At 48.3% G+C, this 14,309-nt stretch overlaps 1 protein-coding gene across 1 annotated transcript in view; it reads left to right on the top strand.

The window, feature by feature from the left end:
* The window catches only part of drd3 (dopamine receptor D3), a 54,583-nt gene extending 42,232 nt beyond the window's left edge, over nt 1–12,351 (top strand). Inside the window, exons 5-7 of the mRNA XM_038973193.1 lie at nt 6,296–6,361; nt 7,884–8,268; nt 12,155–12,351. Coding sequence (XP_038829121.1) covers nt 6,296–6,361; nt 7,884–8,268; nt 12,155–12,351 — 648 coding nt within the window. The remainder of the gene's footprint in view (nt 1–6,295; nt 6,362–7,883; nt 8,269–12,154) is intronic.
* Nucleotides 12,352–14,309: the final 1,958 nt, after the last annotated feature.

Genomic DNA, 14,309 nt, shown 5'->3' on the forward strand with positions numbered 1-14,309 from the left:
CCTCGGTCAGGGAGGTGACCAAGAACCCGATGGACACTCTGACAGAGCTCCAGAGTTCCTCTGTGGAGATGGGAGAACCTTCCAGAAGGACAACCATCTCTGCAGCACTCCACCAATCAGGCCTTTATGGTAGAGTAGCCAGACGGAAGCCACTCCTCAGTAAAAGGCACATGAAAGCCCACTAGGAGTTTGCCAAAAGGCACCTAAAGGACTCTGAGACCATGAGAAACAAGATTCTCTGGTCTGATGAAACCAAGATTGAACTCTTTGGCCTGAATGCCAAACGTCACGTCTGGAGGAAACCCGGCACCATTCCTACAGTGAAGCATGGTGATGGCAGCATCATGCTGTGGTGATGTTTTTCAGTGGCAGGGACTGGGAGACTAGTCAGGATTGAGGGAAAGAGGAACAGAGCAAAGTACAGAGAGTTCCTTGATGAAAACCTGCTCCAGAGCTCTCAGTCAAGGGGTCTGAATACTTTCCCAATGCACTGTATATATACAGTATGTATATATTTTGTAACTGACAAATATAATCAATCCAAACTGTGCAGCGGCCATTTGATAAATGGAAACGGTTACTGGGTAGGCCTACAAGGTAGGGAGGGATGTATTTTCTGTTTGTCGAGATTGACCTAGTCTATCGTGGTATTGAAAACGCATACCATGATATTGAAGCACCTGAAGTTGGTATGCTTTGTTTATTGCTTGTGTGGTGCATTGGCACAGAAACCTGTTGGTGGAAAATGAGTTGCTTTTATTATTCTAAATATGACATCATAATTGTGATAATCTGATGTCCCCCTAGCTGATCATTGTCTGGCTCTGATCGTAGTGTAGAACTAATGAAACAGGCAGGGAGATTGAACTCATCCTTGGTGGTGGGCGAACCATCAACCTCCTGGCACGTATCCCTTCGTGGCATCGACTATGCCACAAAAGCATGCTGCAGTGGCAAAGTCGATATCCACGACTATAAACACAGGGTCGCTAGGATTATTATTTGTGGTCGTAAACATTATTTAGAGTTAATTCTATGAGGGTACATTTCAAACTGTCCCTTACATGTTGAAAGATGAGTCAGTCATCATGTGTATCCCTCTCTCCATCCCTCTCTCGCTCCATTCATCCCTCTCTCGCTCCATTCATCCCTCTCTCGCTCCATTCATCCCTCTCTCGCTCCATTCATCCCTCTCTCGCTCCATTCATCCCTCTCTCGCTCCCTTCATCCCTCTCTCGCTCCATTCATCCCTCTCTCGCTCCATTCATCCCTCTCTCTCGCTCCATTCATCCCTCTCTCGCTCCATTCATCCCTCTCTCGCTCCATTCATCCCTCTCTCGCTCCATTCATCCCTCTCTCGCTCCCTTCATCCCTCTCTCGCTCCATTCATCCCTCTCTCGCTCCATTCATCCCTCTCTCTCGCTCCATTCATCCCTCTCTCGCTCCATTCATCCCCCTCTCGCTCCATTCATCCCCCTCTCGCTCCATTCATCCCTCTCTCGCTCCATTCATCCCTCTCTCTCGCTCCATTCATCCCCCTCTCGCTCCCTTCATCCCCCTCTCGCTCCCTTCATCCCTCTCTCGCTCCCTTCATCCCTCTCTCGCTCCCTTCATCCCCCTCTCGCTCCCTTCATCCCCCTCTCGCTCCATTCATCCCTCTCTCTCGCTCCATTCATCCCCCTCTCGCTCCATTCATCCCTCTCTCTCGCTCCATTCATCCCCCTCTCTCTCTCCATTCATCCCCCCCTCTCGCTCCATTCCTCCCCCTCTCGCTCCATTCATGCCCCTCTCGCTCCATTCATGCCTCTCTCGCTCCATTCATCCCCCTCTCTCTCTCCATTCATCCCCCCCTCTCGCTCCATTCATCCCCCTCTCGCTCCATTCATCCCTCTCTCTCGCTCCATTCATCCCTCTCTCTCGCTCCATTCATCCCTCTCTCTCGCTCCATTCATCCCCCTCTCTCGCTCCATTCATCCCTCTCTCTCGCTCCATTCATCCCCCTCTCGCTCCATTCATCCCTCTCTCTCGCTCCATTCATCCCCCTCTCGCTCCATTCATCCCCCTCTCTCGCTCCATTCATCCCTCTCTCTCGCTCCATTCATCCCTCTCTCGCTCCATTCATGCCCCTCTCGCTCCATTCATCCCCCTCTCTCGCTCCATTCATCCCTCTCTCTCGCTCCATTCATCCCTCTCTCGCTCCATTCATCCCCCTCTCGCTCCATTCATCCCTCTCTCGCTCCATTCATCCCTCTCTCGCTCCATTCATCCCTCTCTCTCGCTCCATTCATCCCTCTCTCGCTCCATTCATGCCCCTCTCGCTCCATTCATCCCTCTCTCTCGCTCCATTCATCCCTCTCTCTCGCTCCATTCATCCCTCTCTCTCGCTCCATTCATCCCCCTCTCGCTCCATTCATCCCCCTCTCGCTCCATTCATCCCCCTCTCGCTCCATTCATCCCCCTCTCGCTCCATTCATCCCTCTCTCGCTCCCTTCATCCCTCTCTCGCTCCCTTCATCCCCCTCTCGCTCCCTTCATCCCCCTCTCACTCCTTTCATCCCTCTCTCGCTCCATTCATCCCCCTCTCGCTCCCTTCATCCCTCTCTCTCGCTCCATTCATCCCTCTCTCGCTCCCTTCATCCCTCTCTCGCTCCCTTCATCCCTCTCTCGCTCCATTCATCCCTCTCTCGCTCCATTCATCCCTCTCTCGCTCCATTCATCCCCCTCTCGCTCCCTTCATCCCTCTCTCGCTCCCTTCATCCCCCTCTCGCTCCCTTCATCCCCCTCTCGCTCCCTTCATCCCCCTCTCGCTCCCTTCATCCCCCTCTCGCTCCCTTCATCCCCCTCTCGCTCCCTTCATCCCTCTCTCGCTCCATTCATCCCCCTCTCGCTCCCTTCATCCCTCTCTCGCTCCCTTCATCCCCCTCTCGCTCCCTTCATCCCCCTCTCGCTCCCTTCATCCCCCTCTCGCTCCCTTCATCCCCCTCTCACTCCCTTCATCCCTCTCTCGCTCCCTTCATCCCTCTCTCGCTCCATTCATCCCCCTCTCGCTCCATTCATCCCTCTCTCTCGCTCCATTCATCCCCCTCTCGCTCCATTCATCCCTCTCTCGCTCCATTCATCCCTCTCTCGCTCCATTCATCCCCCTCTCGCTCCCTTCATCCCCCTCTCGCTCCCTTCATCCCTCTCTCGCTCCATTCATCCCTCTCTCGCTCCATTCATCCCCCTCTCGCTCCATTCATCCCTCTCTCGCTCCATTCATCCCTCTCTCGCTCCATTCATCCCTCTCTCGCTCCATTCATCCCTCTCTCGCTCCCTTCATCCCTCTCTCGCTCCCTTCATCCCTCTCTCGCTCCATTCATCCCTCTCTCGCTCCATTCATCCCTCTCTCGCTCCATTCATCCCCCTCTCGCTCCATTCATCCCTCTCTCGCTCCATTCATCCCTCTCTCGCTCCATTCATATCCCTCTCTCGCTCCCTTCATCCCTCTCTCGCTCCCTTCATCCCTCTCTCGCTCCATTCATATCCCTCTCTCGCTCCATTCATCCCTCTCTCGCTCCATTCATCCCTCTCTCTCGCTCCATTCATCCCTCTCTCTCGCTCCATTCATCCCCCTCTCGCTCCATTCTTCCCCCTCTCTCGCTCCATTCATCCCTCTCTCTCGCTCCATTCATCCCCCTCTCGCTCCCTTCATCCCCCTCTCGCTCCCTTCATCCCCCTCTCACTCCCTTCATCCCTCTCTCGCTCCATTCATCCCCCTCTCACTCCCTTCATCCCTCTCTCGCTCCATTCATCCCCCTCTCGCTCCATTCATCCCTCTCTCTCGCTCCATTCATCCCCCTCTCTCTCTCCATTCATCCCCCCCTCTCGCTCCATTCATCCCCCTCTCGCTCCATTCATCCCTCTCTCGCTCCCTTCATCCCTCTCTCGCTCCATTCATCCCTCTCTCTCGCTCCATTCATCCCCCTCTCGCTCCCTTCATCCCCCTCTCGCTCCCTTCATCCCTCTCTCGCTCCCTTCATCCCTCTCTCGCTCCCTTCATCCCCCTCTCGCTCCATTCATCCCCCTCTCGCTCCATTCATCCCCCTCTCGCTCCATTCATCCCCCTCTCGCTCCATTCATCCCCCTCTCTCGCTCCATTCATCCCTCTCTCTCGCTCCATTCATCCCCCCCTCTCGCTCCATTCATCCCTCTCTCTCGCTCCATTCATCCCTCTCTCTCGCTCCATTCATCCCCCTCTCTCGCTCCATTCATCCCTCTCTCTCGCTCCATTCATCCCCCTCTCGCTCCATTCATCCCTCTCTCTCGCTCCATTCATCCCTCTCTCTCGCTCCATTCATCCCCCTCTCTCGCTCCATTCATCCCTCTCTCTCGCTCCATTCATCCCCCTCTCGCTCCATTCATCCCTCTCTCTCGCTCCATTCATCCCCCTCTCGCTCCATTCATCCCTCTCTCTCGCTCCATTCATCCCTCTCTCTCGCTCCATTCATCCCCCTCTCGCTCCATTCATCCCCCTCTCGCTCCATTCATGCCCCTCTCGCTCCATTCATCCCCCTCTCGCTCCATTCATCCCCCTCTCGCTCCATTCATCCCCCTCTCGCTCCATTCATCCCTCTCTCGCTCCATTCATCCCTCTCTCGCTCCATTCATCCCTCTCTCTCGCTCCATTCATCCCTCTCTCGCTCCATTCATCCCTCTCTCTCGCTCCATTCATCCCTCTCTCTCGCTCCATTCATCCCTCTCTCTCGCTCCATTCATCCCTCTCTCGCTCCATTCATGCCCCTCTCGCTCCATTCATCCCTCTCTCGCTCCATTCATCCCCCTCTCGCTCCATTCATCCCCCTCTCGCTCCATTCATCCCCCTCTCTCGCTCCATTCATCCCTCTCTCGCGCTCCATTCATCCCCCTCTCGCTCCATTCATCCCCCTCTCGCTCCATTCATCCCCCTCTCGCTCCATTCATCCCCCCCTCTCGCTCCATTCATCCCCCTCTCGCTCCATTCATCCCTCTCTCTCGCTCCATTCATCCCTCTCTCTCGCTCCATTCATCCCCCTCTCTCGCTCCATTCATCCCTCTCTCTCGCTCCATTCATCCCCCTCTCGCTCCATTCATCCCTCTCTCTCGCTCCATTCATCCCTCTCTCTCGCTCCATTCATCCCCCTCTCTCGCTCCATTCATCCCTCTCTCTCGCTCCATTCATCCCCCTCTCGCTCCATTCATCCCTCTCTCTCGCTCCATTCATCCCTCTCTCTCGCTCCATTCATCCCTCTCTCTCGCTCCATTCATCCCCCTCTCGCTCCATTCATCCCCCTCTCGCTCCATTCATCCCCCTCTCGCTCCATTCATCCCCCTCTCGCTCCATTCATCCCCCTCTCGCTCTATTCATCCCCCTCTCGCTCCATTCATCCCTCTCTCGCTCCCTTCATCCCTCTCTCGCTCCATTCATCCCCCTCTCGCTCCATTCATCCCTCTCTCGCTCCCTTCATCCCTCTCTCGCTCCCTTCATCCCCCTCTCGCTCCCTTCATCCCCCTCTCGCTCCCTTCATCCCTCTCTCGCTCCCTTCATCCCTCTCTCGCTCCCTTCATCCCTCTCTCGCTCCATTCATCCCTCTCTCGCTCCATTCATCCCCCTCTCGCTCCATTCATCCCCCTCTCGCTCCATTCATCCCTCTCTCGCTCCATTCATCCCCCTCTCGCTCCATTCATCCCCCTCTCGCTCCATTCATCCCTCTCTCTCGCTCCATTCATCCCCCTCTCTCGCTCCATTCATCCCCCTCTCGCTCCATTCATCCCTCTCTCTCGCTCCATTCATCCCTCTCTCTCGCTCCATTCATCCCTCTCTCTCGCTCCATTCATCCCCCTCTCGCTCCATTCATCCCTCTCTCGCTCCATTCATCCCTCTCTCTCGCTCCATTCATCCCTCTCTCTCTCTCCATTCATCCCCCTCTCTCGCTCCATTCATCCCCCTCTCGCTCCATTCATGCCCCTCTCGCTCCATTCATCCCCCTCTCGCTCCATTCATCCCCCTCTCGCTCCATTCATCCCCCTCTCGCTCCATTCATCCCCCTCTCGCTCCATTCATCCCCCTCTCGCTCCATTCATCCCCCTCTCGCTCCATTCATCCCTCTCTCTCGCTCCATTCATCCCCCTCTCGCTCCATTCATCCCCCTCTCACTCCCTTCATCCCTCTCTCGCTCCATTCATCCCCCTCTCTCGCTCCATTCATCCCCCTCTCGCTCCATTCATCCCCCTCTCGCTCCATTCATCCCCCTCTCGCTCCATTCATCCCTCTCTCCCAGGAGACGTGTCTGCAGGAGGAAATTCCCAAGGAGAAGAGAGACCTGTCTCCCATCAGGATCAAAGTGGTAAGAGTAGTGTGTATATGTGTGTGTGTGTGTGTATATGTGTGTGTCTGAGTGCGTGTGTGTGTATTTGAGTCCATGCGTGTATGTCTTTATGCGGTCTGCGTGTAGGTTTTTGTTTATGTTGGAAAGTATGAGAGGGTGAAGTACACTTTTAGAAGTAAAGGAGCCTGGAAGAACCTTTTGGGGTTAAAAAAATTGCCACACAGGGAACCTTTCCAGTTCAAAAATGTTCCTCGAGGAACCTCTCAGAAAAGAGGAATCCCTGTTTAAAGGTTGAAACTGGAACCTTTTTGTGATGGGAGGGGTTCAATTTTTTACCTTTTTAATAATATATTGTAGAGGTGGCAGCCTATCAAAAGGCATGGCTTTCAAATAGTTATTTTTGGCCAAACGTTAGAGTAAATGTCATTCCTGTTCATCATGTTAAGTTTGTACATATTTTCCTTGAATATTTATGCATATTACGTATTCTAATATAATATTAATAATATTAACATTGCTGATTATATATAGTAATAAAGTGTTAACTATTCCAACTTTGGGATTTGAATAGATTATTGAAGAACTGAGGGTATGTTTACACAGGCAGCCCAATTCAGATTTTTTAAAATTGGCCTTTTGACCAACCAAAGGTGCAAATATGAACAATTGACTAGCAACGGTTCCTTTAGGAACTCCAGGGTTTCTTGAGTCACCACTAATACTAAAAGTGTATGTGAGATAGACAGCTTCGAGGCAGATAGATAGACAGCTTCGAGGCAGATAGATAGACAGCTTCGAGGCAGATAGATAGACAGCTTCGAGGCAGATAGATAGACAACCTGAGTTTTTGGATGGGTATTCAAGCTGCACTGTTGTTGGTTTAAACATAATCTAAATAACTCACTGACTCTCAATGAATCAGGTGGCATATTCAGATATTCCTGGCAGTGAGTGTCTGTTCTCTTTTTAGCATTGTGTGTGTGTGTGTCATTACTTTGTCTTAGCCCCAGGGCTGCGAGGGAGCTGAAAATCTGAATTATGAAGCTCCTCTCCTACTGCTTCTAAACTCAGATCCCAATCTTAAAGTTTCGCGCTTTATTTGTCACACCAGCTCGCGCATAATCCACAAATTACTTCAAAGATGGAGAAAATGACAAGCTTTAATTTCCTCCTGAGAACAGGGCTGCAAAGCTTGGCTGTTAGACGTGTGTTCAGACTGACAGGCAGAGACATGAGAAACAGGAAGGAAGGAGCAGTGAACTAGGAAGGGCCGGGGTCTCTGAAAGTAAGGGGTGGAGATTAGGGACAGACACGTGTAGAATCAGGAGTAAGTGTCAGGGAATCCTGTCACCTGGTGTCCCAGTTCTGAAAAAGTCCCTGATTAGAGGGGAAATATGAAAGCAAACAGTGTCGCAGACCTTAATCTGCATACCCCCATCCCCTCCCTCTGGAATCGGACAAGGGGTTGTTTTTGGACCAGATCAACAGTAGGGTCATTGGTCAGCACCTTCAGATATGACTGACTGTGTGTTCCTTCCAGGAGAGTGTGGAGCCGTCAGTGCCCCCTAAAACTCGCCTCCTGTCGGGGTGCCTGAGGCGTAAGCGTACCCGCACGGCCCCTGTGGAGAACACTCTGCTGCCCCCAGTGGACATCCAGAACTACTGCAGCATCAGCCACGCCTCCTGCGGCCACACCGAGCACGAGCAGGACCGCGCCAAAGAAGAGGAGTTGGCCAAAGAGAGAGCGCGTAGACCCGTGAGGAGGAGCTGTGAGGTCAAGGAGTTGTCCAATGGACGCATTCACACGGCCCTCCGCCCCGCCCCCTGCTCCCAGTCCCTGGCCGGCCAACAACAACAACAACATGGAATCAGGAGTATGCAGAACAGGGAGAAGAAGGCTACGCAGATGCTGGCCATTGTTCTTGGTAAGAAGTAGTACTCTCTCTATTAGAACTATCACCATGTGTATTATTCATTCATCTCTATGAACTCTACCACGTGATTTGATTGAGAACACATGGACCACATGGGGAAGAGTGGAAAAGAGAGGAGAGACAAAGGAGTCAAATGGGTCAATCAGAAGCTGGGGATGATAGACTGTGAATACTGTTGTAGAATACTGGGGTTATGGACATGGGGGTCAGAGGTCAGAATCCCTCTCCCTCCCAGATCTATTCCCGCCATTATAACAACATTTTACTCTGCAGAATAATAGAACAATGTCTCCAGAGCCGTACAATACCATTGTATTGCCTATGTAGGATATCAGTTACAATTCATTACCTTCACTGCTGGGTGCCTAGCACTAGTTTGTCTGCAGTTCTAGTGAGACTTTATTAAGTCAGAACAAACCATGGTAAAGCCGAAATGTAAATTGGATGGGCGGATCTAAATATAGATATGTAAATTGCATGGATAGATCTAAAGATAGATATGTAAATTGGATGGGTGGATCTAAAGATAGATATGTAAATAGGGTGGGGGGATCTAAAGATAGATATCGACTCTGAGGTGAAACACCTGCAATAGCACCTTACCATTCTATTTTTCTTTCACACACACGCAAGCGCACACACACAGACACAAGGTATACACACCTGCACACACGCATGCACCGAACACACACAAACATACACACTGTAATGATTAGCGGATGTTGTTAGCCGCCATTGGTCCAGGCTGTTCATTGTGAGAGCTGGCATGTTGGCGAGTCCAAGCCCTACTGAGTGAGACTGAAGCTAATCAGAGGTGTCTGCTTAATTAGACAGAAGAGTCACGTACACACACATACCACACACACACACACAGAGAGCAGATGTCCTCAGCCTGACACTCCCTAGCTTCTCTGGCCTAGAGAGAATTGGATCGGTCAGCCATGTCACATGACTTTGACGACTTTGAACTGTGGGGGAGACACTTTCTGAATTCCAAATCGACACCTAGCCCACGGTATCTTCATTCGATCACTCTGTTGTCTGTGAGAATTTTTCTGCGTTGTCAAATGAGCCCGTGATTTACATAAATTCACTGAAACCCTGCAGTTCTTTCTCAATCGCTCGCTTAAATCGCTAAAGCACCAGACAGAATACATTTCATACTACTAGGTCCTACTGTAGGTCCTACTACTGCGACATTCAAATGTACAGTATCTTAAATGCAGCCATACACATCAACAACCATTGTTTTATATAGCTTAAAGAGATTGAAGGGAATCTTAAGCACTTACAAATCCGTAAGATATTGTAAGAATTTGATTTCATAACATACAGGGCCTTCAGAAAGTATTCACACCTCTTGACTTTTTCCACATGTTGTTGTCTTACGGCCTGCATTTAACATTTATTAAATTGAGACTGTGTCACTGGGCTACACGCAATACCCCATCATGTCAAAGTGGAATTGTGTTTTTAGAAATGTTTACAAATTCATTAAAAATGAAAAGCTGAAATGTCTTGAGTCAATAAGTATTCAACCCCTTTGATATGGCAAACCTAAATAATTTCAGGAGTAGAAATGGGCTTAACAAGGCACATAATAAATTGCATGAACTCTGTGTGCAATAATAGTGTTTAACGTGGTTTTTGAATGACTACCTCATCACTGTACCCCACACGTATAATTATCTGTAAGGTCCCTCTTTCGAGCAGTGAATTTCAAACACAGACATTGAATATCCAATTAGCATGTTGAAGTCAGTGGAGGCTGCTGAGGGCAGGACGGCTCATATTAATGGCTGGAAAGGAGCAAATGAAATGGCATCAAACACATGGAAACCATGGAAACCATGTGTTTGATGTATTTGATACCTTTCCACCTATTCTGCTCCAGTCATTACCACGAGCCTGTCCTCCCCAATTAAGGTGCCACCAACCTCCTGAAGTTAAAGTTATTCATTTGGATGGTGTATCAATATACCTAATCACTACAAAGATAGTTGTCCTTCCTAACTCAGTTGCCAGAGAGGAAGGAAACCGCTCAAGGATTTCACAAGGCCAATGGTGACTTTAAAACAGTTACAGAGTCTAATGGCTGTGATAGGAGAAAACTGAGGATGGATCAACAACATTGTAGTTACTCCACAATACTAACCGAAATGACAAAGTGAAAAGAAGGAAGCTTGTACAGAATAAAAATATTCCAAAACATGCGTTCTGTTTGCAATAAGGCACTAAAGTAATAATGCAAAAAATGTGGCAAATGTATGTCCTTAATACAAAGCGTTATGTTTGGGCCAAATCCAATACATCACTTCATATTTTCAGGCATGGTTGTGGCTGCATCATGTTATAGATGTGCTTGTCATCGGCAAGGATTAGGCAGTTTTTTATGATAAAAAGAAACAGAATAGAGCTAAGCACAGGCAAAATCCTAAAAGGAAAACCTGGTTCAGTCTGCTTTCCAACAGACACTGGGATATGAATTCACCTTTCAGCAGGACAATAACCTGAAACACAAGGCCAAATCTACATTGAATGTTCCTGAGTGGTCTAGTTACAGTTTTGACTTAAATTGGCTTGAAGATCTATGGCAATATTTAAAAAATGACTGTCTAGCAATGATTAACAACTAACTTGACAGAGCTTAAAGAATTTAAGGAATAATATTGTACAATCCAGGTGTGCAAAGCTCTTAGAGACTTACCCAGAAAGACTCACAGCGCTGAATCAATGCTAAAGGTGATTCTAACATCTATTGACTCAGGGGTGTGAGTACTTATGTAAATGAGATATTTCATTTTCATTTTCATAAATTAGCAAAAATGTAAAAAACATGTTTTCACTTTGTCGCTATGGGGTAATGTGTGTAGATGGGTGAGATGTATATATTTTTTTTTATCCGTTTTGAATTCAGGCTGTAACACAACAAAATATGAAAGAAGTCGAGAGGTAAGAACACTTTCTGAATGCACTGTATAATTTTTTTGCAGGACTTGATACAGTATATCATATGAAATTGTTTACAATTTTCGGGGAGACGTTTTGGCTCGTGAGTGCTCCTTTCAAAACTACTGGCAGAAATGATAGGAAACCTTTATAACGCATCTTTCATGACACAAGAGAGATATTGGTCTCTCCACTATGACGTACAAGTGTATCCGAAATGCAATTGGACTCTAAACAATAGCCTACTGTAGCCTAACAAAACTAGTTTCCCGTTAGAAATGATCACTTTTATGATAATAATCAAATCCTTCTGCTGCAGGATTATTTTACTCCTTCAACGAAACCGGTCAAATTAAGATCCTACATCTGTACATAAAGTGTCTATGGGGGTATGGGTCTACTTGGAATTCTGTCAGTATGTTGAAGTTGCTGTGTGTTAACTTGCTGGAGGATGTTTGTATAGGAGCATAAGTTAAACCCATTAACCCTGTAGACCAGGCTTGCTCTCTGTGGCTGCTGTAGCGTGCATTAGCTGACCGTAAGGCTAATGTATACACCACACACTGTACAGGTTCATGAGGAATGAAGGTGTTTGAAGTCATAATTCTGACTCACTCTCTTTTACACTCCCTCTTTATCTCGCTTTCCACTGTCTCGCTCGATCTGTCCCCCCCTCTCTCTCCATCCCTTTCTCTCCCCCCCTTCCTCTCTCGCTTTCTCCTTCCCTTTCTCTCTATCGCTCCATCCCCCTTCCCTCCCTCTCTCTCTCCATCCCTTTCTCTCTCCGTCCATCATGCTCTCCCTCTTCCCCATCCATATCTCCTCATCCCTCCCCCTCTTTCTCCATCCCTCTTGCTCTCTCCATCCCCTCTCTCCCCCCTTCCTTTTCTCTCTCTCTCGCTCCATCCCCCTTCCCTCCCTCTTCCAGGAGTGTTCCTGATCTGCTGGCTGCCGTTCTTCGTGACTCACATCCTGAACACCCACTGCAGGACGTGTCGTATTCCCCCGGAGCTCTACAGCGCCTTCACCTGGCTGGGCTACGTCAACAGCGCCCTTAACCCTGTCATCTACACCACCTTCAACATTGAGTTCAGACGCGCCTTCATCAAGATCCTCAGCTGCTGAGAACAGAGTTGGTCCAGCATGACCATGTCAGGCTAATGGCCATGCACCTAAACTGTACTGGACCTTGGGCCCAGCATACCTGAGTATGAATAAGATGCATGAGTCATGGCCTGAGCCTGACTGCATATTATCAGGGGCAATGACTCTCCTTCAATAAGATCATCTGCTGCTGAGAGGCCAATAGGTCCACCGTAACCATGTCATGCAAGGCTTATGACCAGTACTGGACCTTAGGCCCGGCACACCTGATGTGCACACCTGAGCATGGATAATGGATACTGTACCTGAGCCATGGATACATGAGCCATGACCCGTCCATCTTTAGGTTCAATGACTCGTCTTCATCTAAATCATCTCCAGCTGAGAGGACAGATCCATAAAGACCATGTCTGACCATGCTCTTCCACTGAACCTCTCAGCACACTATAGCACACCTGAGCAAGGACTTTCTGACGGTAACACAGGCCCTGCACACCTGAGCTGAACTACAGGTACCGTATCTGACTTGGCTGCTAGTTAGCTGGGCAAGGACCTGCTCTACCTGTGTTATACTGTACACAGTGGGCAGGAGACATGAAGGGAGGGTATGGGAGTTAAATTCAAACCATACAAATTACTGCTACAATACTGGTGATTCAGAGGTGGGGGAAATACTTTTATAGAGAAAAGAGGACAAATGCAACAAAGGAAATGGAGAGAAGTAGAGTTCCACACATCCATATGACACAATGTACAGCCATCAAAAGACACGAAACCCTTTCCCTGCTGCAGGGGTATTCAACCGGAGGTACTACAGGGGCTCCGCCACAATAAATACAAAATAAAGTGGAAGAAATACAATTTTTATTTAAATGTTGTTGTGACTATCCCTAGCAACAACAGATTAAACACTTTAATGACATACTTCTTCCACATTTTGTTGTGTTACAGCTTGAATTTAAAATGGATTCAATTTAGATTTTTTTTGTCAATGACCAACACACAATACCCCATAATGGCAAAGTGGAGTTATGTTTTTAGAAATTTGTACACATTAATAAAAAACGAAAATCTGAAATGTCTTGAGTCAATAGGTGTTCAAACCCTTTGTTATGGCAAGCCAAAATAAGTTCAGGAGTACAAATTTGCCTAACAAGGATTTTTGAATGACTACCTCATCTTTGTACCCCACACATACAATTGTCTGTAAGGTCCCTCAGCCGAGCAGTGAATTTCAAACACAGATTCAACCACAACGACCAGGGAGGTTTTCCAATACCTTGCAAAGAAGGGAACCTATTGGTAGATAGGTAAAAATAAAAAAAGCAGACACTGAATATCCATTTGAGCATGTTGAAGTTATTAATGACACTTTGGATGGTGTATCAATACACCCAGTCACTACACAGATACAGGCGTCCTTCCTAACTCAGTTGCCAGAGAGGAAGGAAACCGCTCAGGGATTTCACCATGAGGCCAATGGGGATTTTAAAACAGTTACATAGTTTAATGGCTCTGATAGGAGAAAACTGAGGATGGATCAACAACATTGTAGTTACTCCACAATGCTAACCTAAATGACAGAGGTTAAAGAAGGAAGTCTGTACACAATAAATATATTCCAAAACACGCATCCTGTTTGCAATAAGGCACTAAAGTAAAACTGAAAATGTGGCATAGAAATGAACTTTATGTCCTGAATACAAAGCGTTATGTTTGGGGCAAATCCAACCCAACACATCACTGAGTACCACTCTCTGTAATTTCTGGCATGGTGGTGGCTGCATCATGTTATGGGTATACTTGTCATCGGCAAGGACTAGAGGTTTTTTTAGGATAAAAATAAATGGAATAGAGCTAAGCACAGGCAAAATCCTGAACCTGATTCAGTCTGCTTTCCAACAGACACTGGGAGACAAATTCACCTTTCAGCAGGACAATAAACTATAACACAAGGTGAAATATGCACTGCTTACCAA

The sequence above is a fragment of the Salvelinus namaycush genome, chromosome 33, assembly GCF_016432855.1.
Source record: "Salvelinus namaycush isolate Seneca chromosome 33, SaNama_1.0, whole genome shotgun sequence".
NCBI lineage: Eukaryota > Metazoa > Chordata > Actinopteri > Salmoniformes > Salmonidae > Salvelinus > Salvelinus namaycush.